Source organism: Magnolia sinica, chromosome 11 (genome assembly GCF_029962835.1).
Source record: "Magnolia sinica isolate HGM2019 chromosome 11, MsV1, whole genome shotgun sequence".
In the NCBI taxonomy this organism is placed as follows: domain Eukaryota; kingdom Viridiplantae; phylum Streptophyta; class Magnoliopsida; order Magnoliales; family Magnoliaceae; genus Magnolia; species Magnolia sinica.
The window spans coordinates 20,493,999-20,521,712 of record NC_080583.1 but is presented as its reverse complement, the minus strand read 5'-3'; the positions used below and the strand labels follow the sequence as shown (position 1 = coordinate 20,521,712).

The 27,714-nt window shown below is 39.1% G+C and overlaps 1 protein-coding gene across 1 annotated transcript; it reads left to right on the top strand.

Annotated features, from left to right (window-relative positions):
• Positions 1-4,978: 4,978 nt before the first annotated feature.
• Positions 4,979-26,017, top strand: LOC131218915 (transmembrane emp24 domain-containing protein p24beta3). The gene is made up of 4 exons (XM_058213795.1): positions 4,979-5,344; positions 15,014-15,200; positions 15,389-15,496; positions 25,638-26,017. The coding sequence occupies exons 1-4, from the start codon at positions 5,123-5,125 to the stop codon at positions 25,769-25,771; spliced, it is 651 nt and encodes a 216-aa protein (XP_058069778.1). The 5' UTR covers positions 4,979-5,122; the 3' UTR covers positions 25,772-26,017.
• The last annotated feature ends 1,697 nt before the right edge of the window (positions 26,018-27,714 follow it).

Sequence of the window (27,714 nt, the reverse complement as noted above, 5' to 3'; positions counted from 1 at the left end):
ATTATCTTGATTAAAAACTTATTTGGCCCCACGAATATTTCAACTGTGTACGTTCAATCCTCACATTTTTGGATCACTCGAGTCTTAGATCAGGTTCGTTTTTGGCCACATGTCCTAAAATGAGCTTAAAAAATGAATGAATGAGGTAGATTTATCACAAACATCACGGTGGGCCCTACCTAAGTTTCCCGTGCAAGAACTTCCGGTGGGCTTTCGTAGGAAATCCACGTGAGAAATTTCCTATTGTACGACCCATTTATGGCCCAATAGCCTTTTTAAGCCCACTTATTTTTACATCCCAAGAATAAGCCCCTGCTGTACGGATGACTTTTCACAGGTCGAAAATGCCCCTGCTTTATCAATTTCACTCCATTCACTCCCTTACACTTAAATACACGTCTAAACTCATCTCTGCCATCCCTATTCCTTCCGTTCACTTATTTTCTTCATTAAATCTTCATAGAATCTCCATCCTACTATCACATTACATCTTCCATGTTGCATTCTACTCAAGGCTAAGTGAATTCTTTTTCTGAGAGGACGTGGATGCATTGATAGAAGTGAAATCTTGAAGACTTTTCTCAGAAGAACGTGTTTCACATCAACGCACTCTTATTCTTTTTTTCGAACACGGATTTTACTGAGTGTAAGGGAGTGAATGGAGTTCGCGGTCAATTACCTAGAAGTTTAAATTCTAGGTAAATTCTTATGAAATTACCTAGAAGTTTGTGGTCAATTTTACGTGGGCAATTTCATGTATTGCTAAGTCAATTTTACGTGATTATCCAATAAACTTCAATAAGTTCGCGGTCAATTTCACTTAGTTCTTGGTCAATTTACTAAATTGATCAGTCAACTTCATGTACTACTTGGTCAATTTCGCGCATTTTACCATTAAATTGTAGTGCATTTTTGTAATATGACTATGAATTTGTAGTGCATTTTTTGTAATACGACTGTGAATGTTATATATTGAATACATTTGTTGCTTTCTTTGAAATTGCAAATTTCTTACCACTACGATTCAAATTTCCAATAAGACATTCATTTCACGGTCAATTCCATGCATTTCACGGTCAATTCCCTTCACTTCACGGTCAATTCCATGCATTTCATTATCATTTCCCTTCACTTCATGGTCAATGTCATGCATTTCACGATCGATTTCGGCGATTCCTCTTCACTTCACGGTCAATTCAATTCATTTCACGGTCAATCCCCTTCACTTCACGGTCAATTCAATTCATTTCACGGTTATTCTCCTTCACTTCACGGTCAATTCAATTCATTTCACGGTCAATCCCCTTCACTTCACAGTAAATTCCATGCATTTCACAGACAATTCCATGCATTTCACGGTCAATTCGCTTCACTTCACGGTCATTTCCATTCATTTCACGGTCATTTCCCTTCACTTCACTGTCAATTCAATTCATTTCACGGTCAATCCCCTTCACTTCACGGTCAATTCCATGCATTTCACGGTCAATTCCCTTCACCTCACGATCAATTCCCTTCATTTCACGGTCAATTCCCCCTTCACTTCACGGTCAATTCCATGCATTTCACGGTGAATTCCCTTCACTTCTTACGGTCAATTCCGTCGTTTCCTCTTCACTTCATGGTCAATTCAATTCTCTTAGGGCCTGTTTGATTTTCCATGATACATGTAAATCATGGTAAATAAGTAATTATTACTTCTTCACCTAGTTTGAAAAAGGTGAGAGTAATTCCACCTCAAAAAGCGATACAAAAATGTTGACTTAAATATGTGGACCCCACTGTAATGTATATGATATATCCACACCGTCCATCTATTTTATTATAACATTTTGGGGCATTAGACCAAAAATGAGGTTGATCCAACACTCAAATGGCTCACATGAAAGGAAATAATGACCTTAATTCTTATACCGTTGAAAGTTATTTCCTTAACTGGGCCCACATTGAGGTTCTTTCATCATCTAATTCGTTCATAGGGTCACATAGATATCAAATTTGGGAAAACACAAATATCAGCTTTATTCAAAACTTTTAAAGGCCCCAAAAAGTTTTGAATGGTAGGTGTTCGGTTCTCGTTGTTTCCTATGGTGTGGTCCACTTGAGCTTTGGATCTGCCCCATTTTTTTGCTCATGTCCTAAGTTCAGCTAGCATAACAAATGAGCGGTGTGGATATGTCACATAAATCACGGTGGGCCCCACATTGAATTTGTAAATTTTTCGATTTAAGTGTTAAAAAAGTAAGTTGTCACATCTACATTGGGAAAGATGTGGTAATTACCTAGGTAAATAATTATTACCCACATTGGGAAAGATGTGGTAATTACCTAGGTAAATAATTATTACCCATTTACATTATAATTACAGTTGAGCCCAAAAATCAAACAGGCCCTTAAGTTCACTCACTTTGCAATCATTTTCAATCACTTCAGGACCGAAAAGTGAGTGAAATTCATCGCGAAGTGAGTGAACCTGTCCTAAAAGTGAGTGAAATTGACTGCGAAGTGAGTGAAAATTATCGCGAACTGAGTGGCATACATCCCTGCAATTTAGAACTTTGAATATCTGACCGGTAAGTCGGTCATATTTGAGCTAGTACAATGGTGGATTTCCTACTACTCGGTCAAATCCACCTTATACATGTGAATACTAAACGAGTTATATTATTGTATTTGTTTTCAGAAAATGGCTTCGGTAGTCATCCTATGCTCATGGAAATGGCCATGAAGTGAAGGGAAATGACTGTGAAATGCATGGAATTGACCGTGAAGTGAAGGGAATTGACCGTGAAATGCATGGAATTGATTGTGAAGTGAAGCGGAATCGCCGGGATTGACCGTAAAATGCATGGAAATGACCATGAAGTGAAGGGAATTGACCATGAAATGCATGGAAATGACCGTGAAGTGAAGGGAATTGACCGTGAAATGCATGGAAATGACCGTGAAGTGAAGAGAAATGAATGTGAAATGCATGGAAATGACCGTGAAGTGAAGGGAATTGATCGTGAAATGCATGGAATTGACTGTGAAGTGAAGGGAATTGACCGTGAAATGCATGGAATTGACCATGAAGCGAAGCGGAATCGTCGGAATTGACTGTGAAATGAATGGAATTGACCGTGAAGTGAAGGGAATTGACCATGAAATGAATGGAATTGATTGTGAAGTGAAGGGAATTGACCGTGAAATGAATGGAATTGACTGTGAAGTGAAGGGAATTGACCGTGAATTGCATGGAATTGACCGTGAATTGAAGTAGAATCGCCGGAATTGACTGTGAAATGCATGGAAATGACCGTGAAGTGAAGGGAATTGATCGTGAAATGCATGGAATTGACTGTGAAGTGAAGGGAATTGACCGTGAAATGCATGGAATTGACCATGAAGTGAAGTGAAATCGCTGGAATTAACCATGAAATGAATGGAATTGACCATGAAGTGAAAGGAATTGACTGTGAAATGCATGGAATTGACCATGAGGTGAAGTGGATTGACCGTGAAATGAATTGAATTGATCGTGAAGTGAAGGGGAATTGCCGGAATTGCCCGTGAAATGCATGGAATTGACCATGAAGTGAAAGGAATTGATTGTGAAATGAATGGAAATGACCGTGAAGTGAAGGGAATTGACCGTGAAATGCATGGAATTGACCATGAAGTGAAGGGGAATTGTTGGAATTGATCGTGAAGTGATTTATATGTTTCTTGCAGTTGTGAGTTGAATATCACTTGGTCCTCAGTCAATGCCATTCACTTTGTGGTCATTTTAAGTTAATTCATGGTCATTTTTACTTAGTTCACGGCCATTTTAGCTCAGTTCACGGTCATTTTAGCTCAGTTCACGGTCATTTTAACTCATTTCACGGTCATTTTAACTCAGTACATGGTCCTCATCTGTTTATCAGTGGGTCTTCGGTCTATTAACTCAGTCGGTGCTCGGCCTCTTTCACTAAGTCTTCATTTAGTTTCACATCTAATTTCGTTCTTTGTTTCAAAAACCCTCATGTGGGCCATTTGAGCATTGAATTTGCTCATTTATCAGGACATGCCATACCATTCAGTGTTTAAAAAAAAAATGAATTGTGGACCGTGCACATATATATTATAATATACAATTACAATAGGGTCCACAAAAAGAAAGCAGGGATTTGAATATACCTGCCGTTCGATGCTTCTTAGATGGGAGGACCATTTTCGTCCTATATTGGGCTCACAAAAGTTAAAAAGGACGTGTGTGCGGTGTGTATTCTCGATCAGATAAAAGGGAAAGAAGAAAGCGGTAAATGAAGGATTTTACTGATAGGGTGTACAGTCACAGAGAAAATGAGAGGATCAAGGAGAGAAAAGAAGAAAAAAGGAAGTTTTTGGAAGGAGATGCGGCTGGCAGTGTGAAGAAAGTGCGTCTGGTAAAAGCAGGGGCATTTTCGACACGTGAAAAGCTGTCCGTACAGCTGGGGCTTATTGTTGGGAGCTGAAAATAAGTGGGCTTGAAAAGGTGGGTGGGCCATAAATGGGTCGTACATTAAGAAATTTCTCAAGATCCAACTATGTAACAGTGGTGCTTGAATGCCTACCCTCAAAAACAAACTAGGTTCCACCGGAATGTTTTTCTTCCATCCAAACCGTTGATAAGGTAAAAAAAAAAGACTTGAACGGAGGGAAAATACAAAATCAGCTCATACAAGAATTTCAGGGCCCACAATAAAATTTGAATGGCCAATCACCATAGCCAATCACCATAGTTTCTAGTGCTTGGTGTGGACCATCTGAGATTTTTATCCACTTTCATTTTGGGATAAAGTCCTCAAATGAGATTAAAAAACGGATGGACAGCGTGGATATACAACACAATCATCAAGGTTGGCCCCATACGGTAAGGGTAACACCCATTAACGTGTTGTCCGGGAAACACCTAATACACTCCCGTGAAGTGGATGAACAGGGCTCCCACACGCGTGTGGAATGAACAAACCTCTCGCAAGCTCTCACGGGAGGAAAGCTGACCTGTTCCGACAAAACCGAGCAAGTACGTTTCCTCTCTCTCTCTCTCTCTCTCCGTTGAGATCAGATCATTCGGAAACTCCCAAACCAGAAGAAGAACAAATCCGATCGTAGATCCATGGAGAGAAGAAAGACATTCAGATCAACGGGCGAGATCTTTCTACTCCTAGTTTTCTTCTTTGGCTTCTTTCGCTATCTCTCGGCCCTCTCCATCACCGTGAACGACGTGGAGTGCGTATACGAATACGTACTGTACGAAGGCGATACCGTATCCGGGAACTTCGTCGTCGTTGATCACGACATCTTTTGGAGCTCCGATCATCCTGGCATCGATCTCACCGTAAGATCTTACCTTCCGCACATTCAAGGAAATGAGGCCGTTGGATGAGAAAAGTTCGTTGCTTTTTTATTTATTTCTCCTATTTTGGGTCGTCTGATCTGTTTTTATGGTTTTCGAGCCTTCTGAAATTTTTCTTAGGGTTTTGTGAATTTTGGAATGGAATCCGATCATTGCCTTTGGGCTAGCATTTTGACCTTCTTGGCGTGTTTTCTGTGCTCTACAGGAAATTATCCTATATAGTAATCGTGCATATCAAACAAACCGTTCATTTTGGTGGGCCCCACTCGTGGATGGTCCACGGCACAGAGATCCTACCATTTAGACAGTTCGTCGGGTCCTACGAGTCCCGCGAATGGGTGGCTGAGAGAGGAAGGTCTGTGGTGCAGTATTTGATGTGTGATTGTCCTTTAACTGGATGGGTATGTTATGATTGTTGCACTGTGGGCCATCCATAGCGAGACCCACCTGATGGGCAGTTCTGATTACACTTGTAGGCCACATGCGCAAGGGATTTCTCAAGGACTTTGATTTTAAGTTGTTCGGTGGACTATTGAACCTGTTATCTTCTGTTCTTCATCTCTTTTTTCATGTTTGCGATGATTGAAGTTTGTCTTTCCAATCATATATGGGTGATATATGTTGTTTTTGGTTTTAGAGATTGCGACTTTGAGCTTTTTGATTATGTTATAGGATTCAATGCTTGATAAGACATATGAGGATTTGTAGCAAACTGACACTAAAAGTCAACGCACGATTGAGATATGTAAACACATGATTCGCGATAGAGCTTCTTGACAGCTTTCCAACTATAAACACACTAACAGATAATTGGCAACCCAAATAAGCAGATATCGGGAATTAAGCCTTGCAGCTACTATTTGACCGGGAGGGGGAAACTTGCCGACCCTAACCATTGACTTCAGTATTTTTGTACTTCTTTTATTTTATCAATTGTTTCTTTAGTTTGATGAAAGTATTGGATTCCAACCTAAATAGGAAAAAGACCAAAATTAAGAACACGACATGGCACTCCTCTTACGGTAGCTATGTCATCACAAATGAAAGCTCGAAACTTGTTCATGGGCTTTTGAAATAATATCCCATTAATGAGCAATAGTCATCAAGACATTATCACATCGCAAATTGAATCTAACATTTTGAAACCGCAAACCATAAGACTTTTTCTGATTTTTGTAAAAATTGAAAAATCTGAAAATAACAAATCAATCAGGAAATAAACAACTCATCGATTATCTATTTTCCATCAATATGCACCAAGAAAATTAATACATATCATATCTTTCAAAAAAGAAGAAGAAGAAAATTAATATATATCATTGTATTATCAATTGACAATCTATAAGTGGGTAAGTTTGTGAGTGTAGATATCTCATAATAAAGTTTAAATCACGTCATTCATTCCCATTTATGATTTCAAAAAGAAATAGTATGCCCAAAAAAGTAGCCCCTCTTGGACACATGTTGCAATGCTTTTCTTTATTTGGTATGCCTTTTCACACTAATTCCACCTAAGATGAAGGCTTTTGTCATTAGTCACTTTGGACCTATAGTCTCATGTAGGGTCTTCCTAGAATCTTTTTTTTTTTTTTTTTCCAAAGATAAGAATCTGTCACCTTGGACATCTTAAAAACTCCCAATATGCAAAAGAATGCATACAAAAGAAAGGAAAAGTATAAGGGGTTTTCAAGAAAATTACTTTGGAAGATTTAAAAAAGAAAAGAAAAAAGAACGGGTTTCTTCAATACTATATATCCTTGTGTACCTTTTCTAATATAGAATTAGAAACATGTGGGAAGAAACATCCTTCAATCCCATTGAGAGATGAGAAATATATCTTGAATTCTTTTTTGGTATTTGAAAACACAAATCCTCTCCTTTTTGGGCCTATTTGGATCAATGGAAACCAAAATGTGGATATGGAAAATCAAACATCACATTAGAGGAAACCGAACCTGTTTGTTTTAGCACACGTGATGTCCATTGAAAACATTGGCTTACAAGCAATCGGGACTTGCCAAGCAGTGGAAAGGAGGAAAAGAACCATTAAAACCAAATGGAAAAGACATGAAGGGTGGGTTAACCTCAACATGGATGGTTCGTCAAGGGTGAACCTTGGGGCAGGAGGGGGCATTTGCGGAGACCATGCATGGAGAATGATCTTTGTGTATCCTTACTACGGTAGAGTAACCAACATGATTGTAGAGGTTGCAAAAGGTGATTGTGGAATTAGACTCAAAAGTGGTTATGTAAAGCATCAAAGAACCTTGTGTCTGCTCATCATGGAAGCTTTGACATATCTTAGGAGACGGTGGAAGAGCTCGTGAGCATTTGCCACCAAATTGCACATGTGTATAGAGAAGGCAATACAGTTGCAGATAGTTGTCTTGTTTGGGTAGCAACAATAGTGGTAACAAACTCATTGTGTTAAGGCTGGAGGTATTCTAATGATGGATAATGCATGTTTGCCAAAGATAGCCCATGAGGGATTTTTTTTTTTTTAAAGGATACCCTAGTGAAGACGTAAGGCTTAGGAGAACCCACGAATTTGGAAGTAAGGGATGTTTAGCGTCGTGTCCAATAAATTAATGTGATATTGCTCAACCTCAACTCAAAACCATCATTAGTAGTCGCCAACAGTCTCTTCATCTTCAACATCTCCAACTCCAGTCCTTCAACATAGGCTTCAGAAGCAGCATTTTGGTAGAGGCATCATAATTAGCTCATTTCTTTCTTTCCCCCATCTCCAATTGCTTCAGATCATTGGCTTTATGATGAACAATATTAGTATGTTATTCAATAGGAGCTAAAATAGCAAGTATGCTCCAATCTCCAATGCAAGTGGTGTGGTTTGGTGTCTAAGGGCCTTTTGATCCTTGGTTCCTTGCATATGAATCTCCGGAATATAGGCCTCGATCTTGCTAGTTTTGTGGCTTGGCTGGATTGTCTTCCCTGAGATCTCGGTATGAGGTTAATAGATCAATGTACTATCCATGAATGCAATGGGGTTGAAGTGGAGTCCAATAGTTGAGAAAGAATTTGCTCTCTCCTTCTTTCCTGACATTAGTTCAGGGGCAATTGGCCCGAGTCTGGTTTGGTTGTTACTTGATCTTAGGTAGGCCCATGGGTTTGGTTGCAAGCTCTACTATCTAGTTAGCCGGCCTTGCCTGATGCTGCGTCATTCAGCCTTTGGGAGATCTCATGCTCTTTTTGCCTCCTCTAGGATTGACTTCTCTTCCCCAATCCCGGCCATCCCTTGGCAGTGGGTTAGAGATAAGTATCATCTTTTGACATTTTATCTGTTGATGTTCATATTAACTTTAAATTGTTTTTTTGTTTGAGTGATCTTTATGTGGGAAGCTGATGCAGGACAATTAACCAGTTGCTCTAAAAGCTCAAACTGTTAGAGCATGGCGAATTAATCCCTTCATCTTATAGCCCAGGCCTCACATCTCATGGGTTAGGACCTCGGCCGAACCCCCCTCGTGGGCCCCAAATCACATGGGTACCTCCTCACACGGGCTGCCCACCTGGAGTGTCTCCACATCCCACAGGCTACCCCACTCGAGCCCAGTGTGAAATGCGCATTAATCACCCCTGGTGACGAGTCTCGAACCCGAGACCTCCCCCGTGCGCCGTGCCCACCCCGAGTGTGCCCCTGCATCCTACAAGCAACCCCACTTAAGCCCGGCGTGAAAATACCCCTGCATTAATCACCCCCGGTGAGGAGTCTCGAACACGAGACTTTCCACTTTGATACTAATTTGATTCAGGACAATTAACTAGTTGCTCTAAAAGCTCAAACTGTTAGAGCATGGCGAATTAATCCCTTTATCTCATAGCCTAGGCCCCACATCTTATGGGTTAGGACCTCGGCCAAACCCCCCTCGTGGGCCCCAAATCACATGGGTATCGCCTCACACGGGCTGCCAACCCCGAGTGTGTCCTCGCATCCCACAGGCTACCCCACTCGAGCCCGGTGAGGCGTCTCGAACACAAGACCTCCCTCGTGGGCCCCGCCCACCCCGAGTGTGCCCTTGCATCCCACAGGCGATCCCGCTCAAACCCGGTGTGAAAATGCCCTTGCATTAGGAGCCTCTGTGTTACTTTTCATTAGAGGTTCCTATCTTTGTGTAGTATTTTGGCATGGGGCTCGATCCCTTCCCCTTTGTGGATTATGTAGATTTAGGCTTAAATCAATGAAATTACTTCGTACTGATGAACCTTTGAGATCATTGCTGTTCCTTCTGAACATGATGCTTCAACATAGTCCTTCCCCATTGTTTCATGTATCTGCTACACTGCCCCTATCGGCCCAACCTGCTCTACAATTGTCATCTTTGAGCCATTTGTCTGGAGTTTCTTATGGTGGGCCTCTTGGTACAATTGACCTAGCTCCCTCTGATGATCCCCTTTGTAGGTTGCATTTACATAGTTAACGAGTGATATATGCTCTTATGACTTCCCTAATCTTTTTGTTGGATCTATCCGCTCTTCCCCAATCAATGAAGTATAGCCTTTTGACTCGTCCCGTCTCTGATCTATTACCCGCAGAAGACCGAAGTCGAAAAAGAACAAAAACAAACATACCAGTGACTCATTATATTTTTAATCCACACATGCCGTGACTTAAAAAGTCTTCCACGTGTGCGAAATTAAACATATGCGTGACACCCTCTTGCGTAGTGTTCGAAATATCGGTATCGTGTTACATATTGTGTGTGTGTGTGTGTGTGTGTGTGTAGATAGAGAGAGAGAGAGAGAGAGAGAGAGAGAGAGAGAGAGAGAGAGAGAGAGAGAGAGAGAGAGTAATGGTCTCCTGTGAACCCAGATACCTTGGTGCGGTCCAAATTCCCACCGCAAGAGGGACATGGATATCCTTATAAAGCCTTTCACATGAGATGGTGGGTGGGACCCAACGCTATGTTTGTGAGAAATCCACTCCATCCATCCATTTTGTGAGCTCATTACATTACTTTTGACCAAAAATTAGGAGAATTAAAAACTCAAGTGGGTCTCACTAGATGGAAAATTGGGGAAAGAAAGTCCTACCGTTGAAACCTTTTTGGGCTCCACCTTGATGTTTATATGTAATCCAAACCCCTTATAAGGTTATTCCCATGTGGATGAAGCAAAAACACAGTAAATTTAGGCTGATAAAATACTTTTATGGCCAGTAGAATGTTTCAACGGTGCTCGCTGAAAACCCACTGTTTCTTCTCGTGTGACCCACTTGAGTTTTGAATCCTCCTGATTTTTTTGTTTCATGTCATTAAATGAGATCGAAAAACGGATGGATGGAGTGGATTTCTCACAAACATAGAGTGGGTCCCACCCACCATCCTTGCGCAGAAACCTGTAGGAAATCCGCGTCTCCACAAGGCACGGATTGGCCACTAATAGCGAGACTGCTACTGAAGTGACGTCACCAAATTCTGTGGCCCCACCATGATATATGTTTTGTATCAACGCCGTCCATCCATATGGAGAGATCATTTTAGGGTAATATCCAAAGAATGAGTCACATCCAAAGCTCTAGTGGAACCCACCACAGAAAACAGTGGGGAGAGTGACGCCACCGTTAAAAACTTCTAAAGGCCACAAAAGTTTTTGATCAAGCTTATATTTGTATTTTCCCATCTTTAATGTCTTTGGTAACTTTTGAACAGGTTAGATTTCGAAAAAAACATCAGAGTGGGCCTTAGGAAGGTTTCAACGGTGGGCATCAATCTTCTCACTGTTTTCTATGGTGGGGTCCACTAAAGCTTTGCATCTGCCTCATTCTCTGGTTCATGGCTTAAAATAATATTTGCAAATGGATGGACGCTGTGGATACAACACATACATCGTCCATAGAACTTGGTGATGTCACTTGCGTAGCCAGTTTCGCTACTCAAGCCCCTTTGTGCACTCCACCTCCCTATCCTCTTGGGAACTTAGATAGGGTGGGCCCTATAGTGATGCGTACGTGAAATCTACTCCGACCATTAGGTAACTGTTGGAAATTTAGCCGTAGGGCTAAGATAACATGTAGATACGAGTCATGGTCTACTGCACACTAGACTGCAAACCTTATCTACGATCTTAAGGTGGGGTCAGCTGAAGTGGGGCTGACCGTAATGTTTTGGTGAAATCCACCTCGATCATCATGTGAGTCACCCTGTTTTAACCGTAAGGCCCAAAAATATGCACAATCTTTAATTCAAGTGAGCCATTCCAAGGAAAATATGTGATCCTGAAAGAGTAGCTCCAGAGGAGGCTAAAGTTGTGTGTTATTAAAAGACTTAACCGAAGAAGTCTCTATCATCATTGCGTCCTTGAAACACCGGGTTTAGTTAGGTTGTGAACCGGACCATCTTGATGTATGTGTTATATATCCACTCCGTCCATCCATATTGCCCACTCATTTTAGGGCATTGACCCAAAAATGAACCACATCCACATCTCAAGTGGACCACACCACAGGAAACATTGGTGGTTGAACACCCACCATTAAAAACTTCCTAGGGCCCATCGTAATGTTTATTTGTCATCCCACCAAACCATTAGATGACACAAATTCAGGTCAGCGACTTAAAAATCAGGCCCATCCATGATACATGCAGCCCATAACTAGTTAAACAATTTGGAGGGTAAGTGTCACCCTCATACTATTTCCATTCTTATGGTCCATTTGAATCATGGTCGGGTTTGGTTTTTCAACCATGGGCCTAAAACTAAGGCATTTACTTGATAGTCAGAGTAGATTTTTTTAACGCATAATAGTTGAACCCACCGGAGGTGGACCACCCCTTCCTTGAATGGCTTTCACGACTGTGTAGTTGTAAACGGCTTTCACGTAAAGTGAATGACTTTCACAACCTCAAATGGTGTCCTGATTTTCTGTCGCATTCCATGAAATGAGCTCACATAATGGATGGACGGAGTGGATTTCTCACAAACATAGCGGTGGGTCCCACCCACCATCCTTGCGCAGGATCAAAATTCCCGTCCCCTTGCGGTGGGAATTGGACCGCACCAAGGTATCCTGCGGGATGCTTCGCAGGAGACCATTACTCTCTCTCTCTCTCTCTCTCTCTCTCTCTCTCTCTCTACACACACACACGTATCGGTTATCACATGGGATATATCGTTTGTATCGGGTAATTTATCACACTTTTTTGGGAAACATGGGGAAAATGGTTGAATTTTTCAATGAAACTTCAGGGATTGTTAAAAAAGACCTTAATACACATTTTTAAATCATAACATCTCAAAAAAGAAATGGACATAATAGGTTTCCTTTGTATAGGGTCCTAAGCTATGCGTTATTTGACGAAACTAATGCAACTATATTCAAATTGAATGCATAACATGTAGGGCGTATGTGATTATCATTTCATCAAACACTCCTAAATACTTCGAAATTAGTCTCAATTGACAATTGGTTGAAGGGAAATTTTGGGAAAAAAAATTATTTTGTTAATTTTTAATTAAAAATTTATTTTTATTTTTTGAAAATTGACAATGACTTAACAAATCTGTAGATCAGCCTCATACATGCTTGATTTCATGTTTGGAGTGCAACATTGCAAGCAATTTGGGAGAAATTAGAGAAATTTGAAATTTCCCCAAAAATTCCCAAATTGGACCACTTACACGCAAATTTCAAAATTAGAGTGTATGTGATGATCATTTCATCAAATACTCCTAAATTCTTCGACATTAGTCTCAATTGATAGCTGGTCGAAGGAAATTTTTGAAAAAAACATGGAGAACATGAAGAAACAATGGATATCGAAATCAAAGCTCCAACTCTATGATTTTTCATGCAAAACATGAAGAACCGATGGATTTGTAACCATTTGACACTAATTTAATATAATTTCAGTAAAAAACAAAGGATCGGAATTTGAAAGTGCTCACTAGATTGAACATGTGGGATATATCGGCACTATATGTGCGTTTCGTATCACAAAGGTGGGATACATGATATATCGTGGGATATATCGGCTGATATCGTTGATATTTAAAACATTGCTCTTGCGTAAAAAGCTCCACATGTGGCTTGCCTATCACTCGTGCTGAGCATCCTATGTTGGATACAGCTACATGAAACCCCTCCCTTCTTGACGATAAATGGTGCATGATGTCAGCTGTACATGTGTCAATAACTCCTTTTCTTGCATTGATTACAACTTGAGACTCTTGGCCACGCATTTCCTTTTCACTAGAAGCAGCCACTTCCTTTTCTGCCTCAAGAACTGCACCCAAAGAAAACGTCGTAAAGCAGCTCATGTCGCTAACCTTCACTCTACGTGTCACCTCCTCCTGCAAAAGGCTGACATTGCCATTCTGAAAGCCAATAGGAGCGCAATAGCGTATCTCCTCCTGAACCCGTGTTCCTCCGGAGCTTCCGATTTGTGCTCCTTCATCTTCGAAATATGAGACCTCCATGGCCAGCCCCTTTGAACTTCCTTTTGCCCTTCTTCTTTGGTTGTGTGAAGATATTGGAACTCTTCTCCAAGATGAACTCATCCTTCTGAATCTCCTGCACCAAGCTTACCACTATTGAATCGGCCCCAGTTCTGATTCGGAATGATCTGGGTCTTCTTCCTAATATGAATCCCGGCGAGATGTAGATTTTCACAATTTGTTGTTGATGGATCTATCTCCAACACCTCACCAAAACAAGACCCGATTTCCTTAAATACATTGTTGATCCAGAGTTCCAACGGGAGATTGCTACTTTGGATCCGAACTTCCTCCCCACCAAATACTGACCATCTCTCCCAAGGCTTAATCCCTCTCACCATTTCATCCTGGAATAAGTTACTTGACATGAAGAGACTGTCGGCTGCTTGTTTGGAATCTACTGAAACCCACATCACCTTGTCATTCAGACTTTTTACAATAAAATCCTCTTGTTCTAAATTATAGTTCTGCTCTAACCACAATCTCAGGTCTTCCATCGAAGTTCCTGCCTGGACTGATACCGCAAAACTAAATTCCAGTTTCTTCATCGAGTATTGTAGCACACTCTGAGAAATGCCAACTTCCAGACCTTCATTTGTATCCACTCTTCAAACCCCTTTCTCCTCCATTGCTTAAGGTACCCCCACAGTTTCAATGCTCTTGAGTATTGCCCTTCTTTATAACATTCGGAGTCTTCATCAGCATATCTCTGTAAGACAGAGCTTAAACCTGTCCCCTGTTCTCGGTATGGCGTTTCTTCCTTCTTCCCAACCATCTTCCTGCCTGGGCACGTTCATAGTTTAGTAATTATTTTGGTATGTCCGTCATCATTGCAGTTTGTCTATCTTAAACATGATGTTAACTGTCCAATTTTGATTTGGTAGCTCTATTTTAGTTAATTTGACAGGTGATGCTGGATATGTTTAGAGATAATTTTATCTTTCTTCGTTCATCTTTGATTGTTAATGATTTTGTGACTAAACAGAGCACTCAGATTGGACAAATAACATCTTGTTTTTTTTTTTTCCTTCTTTCTTTCTTCCTTCTTCTTCTTCTTCTTTTTCATATTCAATCCTTCTGCCTAGCATTGGTTGTAATGCACACCCACTTGCTGTTAAGTTCATGTAGCCAATAAGCATGATTTTGATAGTTTATGGTAAATTAACAAGAATCTAATGTTCCTATGGTTCCATGCAGGTGACATCTCCAGGTGGTAATACTGTGCACCAATTGAAGGGAACATCTGGGGACAAGTTTGAGTTCAAGGCTCCAAGAAGTGGAATGTACAAGTTCTGTTTTCAAAATCCTTACTCAACACCAGAGACTGTATCTTTCTACATCCATGTCGGACATATTCCCAATGAGCATGACCTTGCCAAAGACGGTGTGTTAAAAATGGGGCTTCCCAGAACTTGTTTCTCTTCTTTTTGCACTATTTTACCGTAGTGTGGAAAAACATTATTTGAGACCCATTTCAATATTAACTGAATATAGCATGTTTTCTTTGGACTTTGTGTGGTTGCCTACTGTGATCTCTATATTTTTCCAATCATTTCCTTCTGGTTGTTACAGAGCATTTGGATCCTGTTAATGTGAAGATTGCAGAGCTTAGAGAGGCATTGGAGTCTGTTTCAGCAGAGCAGCAATACTTGAAAGCACGTGATGCTCGTCATCGTCATAGTAAGTCACTCTCTTTTCCTTGAATGATAGCGGCATAAGGCATTTGAAGCAATTCCTATCCATGATAAAATTTCATTCAAAATCCTTAGTAAATTCATTTTTTATTGGTATTTGAAACTCTGGTATTAAATTAGATCACACATCCCCTTCCAAACATCACAAGTTTCAGAAGGAACCTGGTATATTTAGACATAAGTCACTCTCTTTTTGTTCGTAGTAATTTTCAGTCCTCTCTAAAAGAAGGCAAAAGAGGACTTGAGCAATGTACTTTAGGAAGGAACAATATGATGCCAAGAACTTATGTTTGGCCAGTGAACTTATGCAGAAATGGTCTATTTAATTTCTTATGGTTGGAGCCAAGAAGTCTTAAAGCTGTATCTTGCATGGCCTGAACTTTATATCTGCATGTAATATACTGGTGCTTGTGGTCATGCTTGGCCTGAACTAGGCGGCATTTAATTTTGAGCCCACATTCTCTATAGGCATCGCTGCACACCTTTCAATGTTCCAGACATTGATCTGGCCGATCCTGTTGTTATAGATAATTGATGTAGGATGATGGAAACTACCCTATGATGCAAGATGAGAGACCAATTTACACATTAATTTCAGCAATCAACATGTAAAATCAAACGTAACCACATAACGGATTCAAAAATTCAGGTTTATAACATGAAGGTCCTAGGTTATCACATACGCCGTGCATGAAAATATAAAATAATTAAATAGTGGCCCACTTGGAAGTAGGGACTTCCAATCTAGCATGGGTAGTACAACAACCACGTGGATAGACAAAAATGCAAGCAAAATTCTGGTTTGGGGAAAGTTTCACAAAAATTCAGATTTTCATTAGGGTTTTGTATTCATTGATGGAGATTTAAGAATAGGGTTTTTAGGGTTTCAAAGGATCTAGGGATTAGGGAGTTTTGGAGAAAAATTAAAGAGGGAAAACCCCAAACGGGGGCCCACACGTGTCTAGTTAAAGGAGAAGAAAGAGATGGAGGATTGAGTGGGGTTTTGATGGGTTTAGAAGGTTGTAATGGAAGGGGAAAAAGGAAGACAAGAGAAGAAGAAGAAGACCTTTTGAAGATGAGAAAGGGGAACGATATATCTTGGGGAATCCACCACCAAACAAGCTTTTACCCTTTCACAATTCAATTGGAAGGGAGGGTTTTTCACAAACCCTAAAACACAAGGAGGAAAATTCCTTCACACAGGTGTGCTTGTCTCTCTCTCTCTCTCTCTCTCTCTCTCTCTCTCTCTCTCTTTCTTCTTCTTCTTCTTCTTCTTCTTCTTCTTCTTCTCAGTAACTCCATTGGGGTTGGACCTCCACCCCCATGTACAAGGCCCTAAAAATTGTACATGGGGCATATATTAACTAAAAGTTAACCAATTAAATTATGGAACTATTGTTGCTACGTCACAATCACAAAATCAAATTGTTTGAACGATTTTAACTATTAATTTGCAGACACTTGTTTTTTGAAATAGGCCATTTGATATTTTTCATTATTCACCACCCAACAAATGTACACCCATCCATTAGTGGGATAAGAGCCAATATGTTGCATGAATTTGAGGCTGATTTGGAGCATCGAGTGGTCTGCCAAATTAGCCCTAAATCGGCAATACTATTCATCCGAAGTTAATTTCAAAAAAAAAAAAAAAAAGATTTATGGGGGAAAATCGATTGGGGGAAATGATATCAAATCGTTAGGTATATGAATTACATGATAAGACACAAAAGTCTCGAGACTCTGTATGTTGAAATGAAATGTACATGAGTTGCGAGGTATGTAATACACCGATAATATAAATAATAGTAAAACTTGCAGATGTGGGATGTTTTATTATTACATTCATTCCAATAAATTTATCATTGATATTATATAGTTAGAAAATTAAATATAGAAGGTTTGTAGTCAATCTCAGGTTGTTAGGTTTATAAATTCATTAGACAACTCGATACAACATTCTTACCAAAGAGTGGACTATTACACTACCATAAACATGTTCAAAACAAAAACACGAATACATATTTGGATTATTTACATATTTTTAGATTTTCTGGATATTTTTTCAGAATTTTTTGAGATAAAAAAGTAAAAAAATTCAACCGATACAAGGGTGTATTGGCCATTATAGGCCCTGTATTAGCCATTACACCAATATTCCGTTTCAGTAACGGTGGTGACCGTTACGACCGTTGCTATCGATACGGAACACCTTGATTCTACCTTGTTTCTTTTTTCTTTTTAATAAATATCTGAGTAAAAAACGGGCTTCAAATTTTCATCTCCTAGCCTGAAGCTAAATTGATACGTTGAAAACTTTGTTTCTTGTCTTAGGGCCTGTTTGTTAAATTTGAATTTTGAAGCTTGAATATGAAATCTGAAGTTTGAAAACCTATTTGGTAACTATCTGAAAGAAGTGTTGAAGTCTGAAAATTAAGTACTGAATTTGCAACAACCTGTTTGTTAACAAATGTCTGAGATATGTTGATTTGACATACTTGCTCGTCTCATTTTTGGAGATATTTTACATCATGAAGGGTTTATTTATTTATATTAAATGAAAATAAAATCATTAAGTTAACATCCCTTTAATTCAAATAAACTAAAGTACTTAATAGAAAATGGAAATGTCATACATTAGATCAACCCCTTAAGGTAAATGAATAATGCGTTCTAAACCGTTCAAAGCGATTCTACCGCGAAGATGAACCAATTACCTAATCCCTACAATCCTCCAAATCAACTATCTATCTTAGACCATTCGTTCATCGACCTCCATATCTGCCCGTGTATGCAATCATTTATCAAGCCAACCATAGAAACGACTAATTGCATTTAGATTTAGCAATTTAACTGTCAACATTATCATCGAAGCATTTCATCCTAACAAACTTACCCATCAACACCATTGCATAACAACCCATCATTCCTTTGGACATAAAATTAATCTAACCATCTCTGGATCCTAATCGTCCATTCATTCCAAATCCAACTTGGATCCTAATCGCCCATTTATTCTAAATCCAACTGTCCAAGACATCCATTTAATTTAACCATATAGCTACTCATGTATACGTCCCATCGTTCGCTTCATCTGATCTTCTAACTATCCCTTTAAACCATTCGAAAAAGTGGGGCCCAACTGATCCTAATTGTCCATTACAGTGTATCCAAGGAAGTTTTAATATTAGGCATTGCCTCGCACACTTTCACGTTGTGTGGCGCACTTGGGTTTTGGATTTGCCTCATTCTTGAGCCCGTGTCCCAAAATGATATGACAAAACAGATGGTCGGGATGGATTTCTCACGAACATCACAGTGGGGCCCACATTTAAAAAAAAAGAGAGTGATCTACTGTCGCGATGCGTTGCCGTGAGACAGAGAGGAGAGACCGAGCTCCCTCTCCCTACTGAGCGTGACTTCGTTTGGATCCCTGGATCCATCAAGGTGGGTGGGACGACTATGGGGCCCACCGTGATGTATGTGCCTTGCATCCACGCTGTCCAACCATTTTTACAACTTATTTTAGTGTGTGATCCCAAACATGAAGCAAACCCAAATCTTAGGTGGACCACACCACAGGAAACAATCATGATTGAATCCCCGCCATTAAAAAATTCATGTGGTCCATTAGAATGTTTATTTGCCATCGAACTTGTTGATAAGGTCACAAAGACCTGGATGAGGAGAGCACACAAATATCATCTTGATCCAAAGCTTTTGTGGCCCGTAAGAAGTTTTTATTGGTCAATTACTACTGTTTCTTGTACTATCGTCCATTTAAGATTTGGATTTGCTTCATTTTTGGATCTGGACCGTCCATCAACAGGTGGACCTTAGGGAGATTTCAATGGAAGGCATTTCTCAGCCATTCTAGCATTGCATGGCTCACCTGAGTTTTAAATCCGTTTTAGTCTTGGAACTCTGACCTATCAGGATCTATTAAAATCAATGTTCGAAGTATTGGTATCGCTACAAGTTTCGCTAGCCAAGGATATAGAAACAAAATTGATATCGTCAATAATATCGCTGATAACTGGAAATGCGGGAAACATGGGAAAAACGATGGAATTTTCAGTGAAACTTGAGGAGATGTTAAAATGTACATATTTGTATGTTTAGAAATAAAAAAATTGCAAAAAGAATGCATACATAACAAGTTTCCATTTAATGGGGCTTTAAAAGCATGTGTTGTTGTAAGAAATCAGTCCAACCATCCCATCTGACCTATTTAACCATCTAACCTTCCATCTAAACATCCATCGATGTTGCAAAATATCAACAACATATGATATTTCACCAAGCAATCATCAACAATTGGAAAGGAAACGAAAGATTGTGGTCTCAATATCACGCATGTTCTGATATTGATAATATCGAGATATTATCAATATTATCAATAACAAATTGAACACTACAGACAACCATGTGTTCTTGAAAAAAAAACCGAAATAAAATTTTTTCTAATAAACAAAAATTTGATGATATTAATACGTTGGCGATATTATTGAAATATCGTCGATACACTTATGATACAAGCATTACCTAGAATTTACATAGTCGAAAATATGGGCGATACATTAGCAATATTGATGCAACGGCAATACAAGCGATACCTAGAATTTACACAGTTGAAAATATTGACGATTATATTATCAATATTGATACGTTGGTGATACTTAGCGATACATTGCTAATACCTGAAATTTTTGATACTACTAGCGTTATTGGTATCGCTACCAGTGTTATCGGTATCGCTGAGTTGGAGATAAAGATAATATCGGAGATATTTCGATAATATCAGAGATAATTCAAATGTTGATTAAAATAGATGGACGAAGTGGATTTCTTATAACACTTCAGTGGACCCCGCCTAGTTCTATTGTGGGAAGGGCATGTGAAAGGCTTCCGTGTCTCACGAACCGCACTCGTTTCTTATTCCGTTATGTTCCCCTTCTTTTCTTCTCTGGAACCAACCATTTCAACCCATCTATCATATGGACTGTCCATTCCCCACTCCGCTGCTGTGAAAACCAAATTAACGCTCACTCCTTCGGCAAGTGCGACAATGAGAGAAATCATTTCTTTTGAAACTTACCAAGTGAGCATATTCAAACCTTGAAACCATGAAGCTTCGAGCATCCTCTCGACTATACGAACCATCTAAAAGAACCGAATTGTCGAGATTTATACTGTATGATGATTTACCATTAAAGACCGGTCATCATCTAAAATTAAAAAGACTAGCTGTAGATTCTTGGATGATCATTGATTCAAAATTCAATCCATCAACAATAATGACCACATGATCACCGTGTAAGAACCCATTTTCAAACAAAGATTAGATTCAAATCTGTAAACACATGAAGTGAATCAGTTAGTGAGGAAGAAACGTATTCACTGTGTGAAGGGGCAATTTTGCAGTAACTTTTTTTAGAAGAATCTGCGGGGCGCATTTTGTATTCACCATTAAGCTAGACCTCTATTGTAAAAAATAAAAATAAAAAAATCAGGAAAAATCACGGAGCGCTTTACGGGTTCGGCGTTAACAAACAAGACTTAACACATAACGCTTTCTGGGTTCCACATTCAGTGATTTTTTCCAGTGTTAACAAACAAACCCTTTTAGTATCTTCCTCTTTGAAAACATCATTTCCTTTACAAGACAAGCAATTGCCTCCTCCACATTGTCATCATCACCGACACCACCAACATAGCGAGTGACTCGACATTGTCATGTCATCATTGTTCCCCACCAACACCAACTAGCAAATGAGCAGTTTTGGAAAACATATCACCATCAGAGCCACACAATTGGGAGGTTTTCCTTTGTTACATGTGTGACTATTGCCTATTATTTTAGTTTTAACCTTTCATTTTGTAGGAAAAATGGAGAGACTACTAATAGTGGTTGTTGCATAAAGAATTGGTATGAGGTTAGGACTAGAAAGAGACTTAGACCCTGGGTAATTAGGAGGGCATGTGTCTTGTTGTTGAATTCAAATAAAAGGAAAAAAATACCAACCTTGGGAATGATGAAGAAAGGGAAAGGTTGTGGATAAAAATGATATACCAAAAGAAGTGTGGAAGTACTTGGCAAAGTTAAATTAGATTGATTAGCTAGTGTTTTCAATAGAAGTTTGCAAGTGAAAAATACCAAGTGGAGATGCACAAAGTTGCACAAAACCAACGACTATGAGGGGATCAAACTTACGAGTCCCAATGTAGAGCTATGAGAGAGGTGGAGTAAAGAGTAAGGGCCTGTTTGTTAACATTGAAAAAAATAACTGAATACGGAACCCAAAAAGCACTCCGCGTTAAGTGTTGTTTGTTAACGCCGAACTCGTAAAACGCTCTGTGATTTTTATTTATTTATTTTTTGTGATGGAGGTCTAGCTTAATGGTGAATACGGAATGTGTTCCGCAGATTCTTTTAAAAAAAGTTGCTTCCAAAATTGCCCCTACGCACGATAAATATGCTCTTCCTCATTGACTGATTCGATTAATGTGTTTATAGATTTAGATCTGATCTTTGTTTGAAAAATAGTTCTTACACGTTAATCATGTGATCTTTACTATATATGGATTTGATTTTCGATCAATAATCATCTAAGAAGCTACAACTAGTCTTTCCAGTTTGAGAAGATGACCGGTCTTTGATGATGAATCATCATACAATATAGATTTCGACAAACCAGTTCCTTAGAATGGTTCGGATAGTCGAGAGGGTGCTCAGAGGTCCATGGTTTCGAATGTTTGGATGCCTTCACTTGGTGGGTTTTGTAAGAGAAGATTTCTCACATTGTCGCGCTTACCAAAGGAGTGGAAATCGGTGGTTTCTTGCTGACGTGATGAAGATGGGAACACTGGTTTAGTTTTTACAGCAGCGGAGTGGGGAATGGACATCCAGATGAGTTGAAATGGTTGGTTCCAGAGAAGAAGATAACAGAGAAAGAAATCGGTGCGGTTCGTGGGACATGGAAGCCTTTTCCAAACCATTCCTACGATGGAACTAGGTGGGGTCCATTGAAGTGCTGTGAGAAATCCACTCATTAATCTATTTCAACAGATCCTGATAGGTCAGAGTTCCAAAATCGAGGCTGATTTGAAACTCAAGTGGGCTGCACAATGCTAGAAGGGTTGGGAAATGCCTTCCATTGAAATCTCGCTGGGGTCCACTTGTTGATGGACAGTCTAGATCCAAAAAATGAAGCAGATCCAAATCTTAGATGGACCGTAGTACATGAAACAATAGTAATTGACCATTAAAAACTTCTTACGGGCCACAAAGCTTTGGATCAAGATGATATTTGTGTGGTCTCTTCATTTAGGTCTTTGTGACCTCATCAACAGGTTGGATGGAAAATACATTTTGGGGGGACCCGATGGATTTTTTAATGGTGGGGATACATTTTGGGGGGACTCCATGGATTTTTTAATGGTGGGGATTCAATCACGACTATTTTTTTGTGGTGTGGTCCACCTAATATTTACGTCTGATTCATGTTTGGGATCACATGCAAAAATGAGCTATAAAAATGGTTGGACGGCACAGATGTAAGGCACATACATCATGGTGGGCCCCACAGTCAGGGGTCCCACCAACCTTGGTGGATCCCCGGGAGGGAGAGGGAGCTCGGTCTCTCCTCTCCGTGTCTCACGACAACACGCTGCGACAACGGATTGCTCTCCTTCAAAAAAATAAAAATAAAAATGTGGGTTGCATTGTGATGTCTGTGAGAAATCCATCTCCACCATTTGTTTTGTTAGATCATTTTGGGGCACGGGTTTAAGAATGAGGCAGATCCAAAACCCAAGTGTGCCACATGGTGTGAAAGTGTGTAGGGCATTGCCAACTGTTGAAACCTTTGTGGATACACTGTAATGGACAGTTGGGATCAATTGGGCCTCATTGTTTCGGATTGTTTAAATGGATGGTTAGAAGATCAAATCGAGTAAACGATGTGACATATGCATGAGTAGCCTTATGATTGAATTGGGTGGATGTGTTGGACGGTTGGATTTAGATTGAATGGATGATTAGGATACAGGTTGGATTTGGAATGAATAGACGATTAGGATACAGGTTTGATTTGGAATGAATGGACGATTAGAATACATGTTGGATTTAGAATGAATGGACGATTAGGATCCATAGATGGTTAGAATAATTTTTATGTGCAAAGGAATGATGGATGGTTAGGTAGTCTGTGTTGATAGGTAAGTTTGCTACGATGAAATGCTCCCATGATGATCTAGACGGTTAGATTACTAAATCTAAATCCAATAAGTCATTTCTATGGTTGGCTTGATAAATGATTGCATATACAGGCATATATGAAAGTTGATGAATGAATGGTCTATGGGATTGATGGTTGATTTGGAGGATTTGGGCAAGGATTAGGGGAATTGTTCATCGTCATGGTAGAATCATTTTGAATGGTTTAGAAAATGTTATCCCTTACATTAATGGGTTGATCTAATGTATGACATTTTAATTTTCTATTAAGTACTTTATTTGAATTAAATGGATGTTAACTTAATGGTTTTATTTTTATTTAATAAAAAAATAAACCCTTCATAATGTAAAACATCTCCAAATAGGAGACGAGCAAATATGTCAAGTTAACAGATTTCAGACGTTTGTTAACAAACAGGTTTTTTCATATTCAATACTTAATTTTCAGACTTCAGCCCATCTTTCAGATAGTTACCAAACAGGTTTTTGGACTTCAGATTTAGATATTAGATTCAGACTTCAGATTTAACAAACAGGCCCCAAGTCCTGTCAAAGCAAAGGATGTTTCTGAAGAGGTTGTTGAGGAGCTAGGATACTGCTTGTAAAAGTGAGGGTGTTTCAAAAGGAGGGAGGGTGGAGAGTAGGACGCTGCTCGTCTTGTAAAAGCGAGGATGTCTCCAAGGAGGAGGAAGCAGGGAAGAAGATGAGGATGAGGATGAAAAGCTAGGAAATTGTGTTTAAAAAGTTACGATGCGACAGATTAAGAGGAATGGAAACTAGTCCTCCCCTTTATTTCTTTTTACCTATTGATGTTTCTAGCTTTTTCCCCCTGAATAGCAATGGAGCGAGGATATGCATTTCTTTTGTTCTTTTGAAAATATGGGACTGTCACATGACGTTCTAAAAGAAGAGTTCGATCTATGCTCTCATAGTGGGCCATGTCTATCCTGGATCTCAAATGGGGAATCCCTCCCAGTTGGTGCTTCTGATTACAATTCTCTTCTGCATGATCCTAGTCTTGTATTTTTGTTTTCGGTTTTGCCTTGTATTTACTGGGAGTGTGGGTTCATTATTATTGGATGATTGCTCATCATCTTCCCACCATCCTATTTCTCTTTCTTTTTTATTTTTCAGTAGTTTTTTTTTTTCCTCCTTTTGCAATAAATTCTCATTGCCATCGAAAAAAAGACCTTACAAAAGGACGAAAAAACAAAGGACGTAGAAAGCCAATACCGTCAACGGCGATGATAAGGAACCATCTTTTTGTACAAGGCCTATGCCGTCCCATATCACTCGTCAATTTCCTCTCTGCTGAGGCCAGGGAAAGATTTTAGTTCCATTGCCCAACTAATTACTCTGCTTGTCTGGCCCTTTGGAAGGTAACCTTTTTTATTCTGCAATGGTTGAAAAAACTAAAAGCCTAGTAGCAATGCTGAAAGTTATTGTTGTAGAAGTTACCATAACATTAAACACATAATAGATATAAGCGTTCCTAAAACAGGTGTTTTATTTAGTTAGATGGTAATTCTATATGAGAAAATATCTTTGTTTCTTTGTTCAGAAAAAAAAGAAAGAAAGAGTGGTCACAATCTCATATATTTCTGTTTCTCCTTCTCCTTCTCCTTCTCCTCCTCTTGCTTCACCTCCTTTTCTTCTCCTCTACTGCTGCCTCATTCTTCTTCTTCTGCTGCTTGTGCTCGTGCTCCTGCTCCTGCTCCTGCTCCCCCTTGCCTCATCATTCTCCTTCTCCTTCCTTCTCACACAATTTGCTCAGCATCTTTGAGCATGCACGGATATATATGAGAAATATCTCTTTAAGTTTCTCTTCACATTCAATAATTGATTGCACAGCATTGTTTCTCTCCCTTATAAACTGCTCTCTCTGCAGCAAACGAGAGCACTAGGAGGCGTCTTCTCTTCTATACGCTTGCTGAGTACCTTGCGTTGGCATGTGCAAGTGGGCTTCAGGTAGTTTATATCCGACGTCTGTTCAGCAAGTCAGTTGCCTACAACAGGGTATAATGCGGAGTACATTTTGTCTTCCATGTTATTTATCAGAAAGGGAAAACAATTGTTCTGCCTTAATGACTCTTCAATATTTGTAGACTTTTTGATGTATTAGGAATGTACTTAGTAATAAAATTAAGTGCTTTTCATAATATCCTGATCACCACTCTACGATTAAGCTATAATCTAGTTGCTAGATGTTGTAATGAAAGGAATGGGTTATATGTTAAGCTATTTGTGAATGCATATTTCTTTTAGCTATTATGTTTTAAAATATAAGAAGACATTCCCAGCGCCAAGAGATAAAAGACAACATTTTTTGTGGATATTCAGTCCAAATGGATTTGAAGTAAAAACAGAAGTTGAATGTAGATCATTGATGTATCTATCTCTTAACCATTCATTTGGAGGCAAGAAACTCGAAGGTCAGGATCAATGCTTTAAATAGCGAATAACGTGTAGTGTAGCTTTCATCCCTCTGAAATGTGAGCATAGCATGTAGGTTGAGCTACATGCTACTTCTAGATTTTGATTAATATCGCACTTAGTGTCACCAATTTCTTTCTTTTCTTTTCTCTTCTTATTTTTTCGAAAGTTAGTTGCACCAATTTCATGATATTTTGCACCAAATTAGACTGATTAATAATAAATTTCATGATATTTGGTGCAATCAATGCAACCTAAAGTAACAGGAAAGGGCAAAGATTAATCATAAAGGTAAAGAAAGAGCAACAAAATTGATTTAAGACTGTTATTTATATTATTTTAGTAAAGCATTGAAAAGATTGACTAATTTTTATTGAAAATAGAAAAATGTAACAAATTATTGAAAAATTAATTGATTTTAATATTGTAGTGAAAAATACCTTGTAATGTGAGCTATGTAGCATGTAGCGTATGCAAATGATCATGTAGCGTAGGCTACACTCGGTTTGAGCTATTTTCATGAGATACATAGTTTTAAGGCTCGGCTCAGCTACGCTACATAGCGCAAGCTACACGCTACATAATATTTAGACTGATTAATAATAAATTTCATGATATTTGGTGCAATCAATGCAACCTAAAGTAACAGGAAAGGGCAAAGATTAATCATAAAGGTAAAGAAAGAGCAACAAAATTGATTTAAGACTGTTATTTATATTATTTTAGTAAAGCATTGAAAAGATTGACTAATTTTTATTGAAAATAGAAAAATGTAACAAATTATTGAAAAATTAATTGATTTTAATATTGTAGTGAAAAATACCTTGTAATGTGAGCTATGTAGCATGTAGCGTATGCAAATGATCATGTAGCGTAGGCTACACCCGATTTGAGCTATTTTCATGAGATACATAGTTTTAAGGCTCAGCTACGCTACATAGTGCAAGCTACACACTACATAGCATAAGCTATGTAAAACAATTAATTAGGATAAGGCATGGATAATGATTATTTAAACAAGCAATCATTAGTTGTTTTATAGAGCTGGTAAGTCGAAAATCGAAATGATTTCCCAACATGCAAATATTGCAAATCCTAACTGTTTGTGATTGCAGCTGTATGCACTGTTCGACTGGCTTTTGAAAAATTCTGAATTGAAATCCAAGACAGGTGGGCCATACCATGTTGAACGGTGTAAAATCATGCCTCTAAATTCATTTGGTGTTTGCCATCTGGCACGTTGGATGGATAAGATTGGATAACGTATACATGGGATGTTGGACACTACAAGTAATTTAAATGATTTTAATGGTGGGACTTCCCATCTCAACTGTTTCCCAGCATACCTGAAGTCTGTTGAATCAGCCTGATTGTTTCGCTCGGCTCCATAAACAGGTGGCATACATGATCGACCAGTTGGGTCCCATCTACAAGTCATTCCGTTTACATTGGGAGTGGATACGGTGAGACCCTTACCGTGGGGCCCACCTTGATGTGTATATTCTGTTTTCCAGGTCATTTTAGAGTATTAA

Excerpts from the sequence above, each read along its gene's own strand:
- LOC131218915 (XM_058213795.1), top strand. The coding sequence starts at position 5,123 with ATGGAGAGAAGAAAGACATTCAGATCAACGGGCGAGATCTTTCTACTC. Across the intron at positions 5,345-15,013 it reads ATCCTGGCATCGATCTCACC|GTGACATCTCCAGGTGGTAA; the intron begins GTAAGATCTTAC and ends GGTTCCATGCAG. Across the intron at positions 15,201-15,388 it reads GCATGACCTTGCCAAAGACG|AGCATTTGGATCCTGTTAAT; the intron begins GTGTGTTAAAAA and ends TGGTTGTTACAG.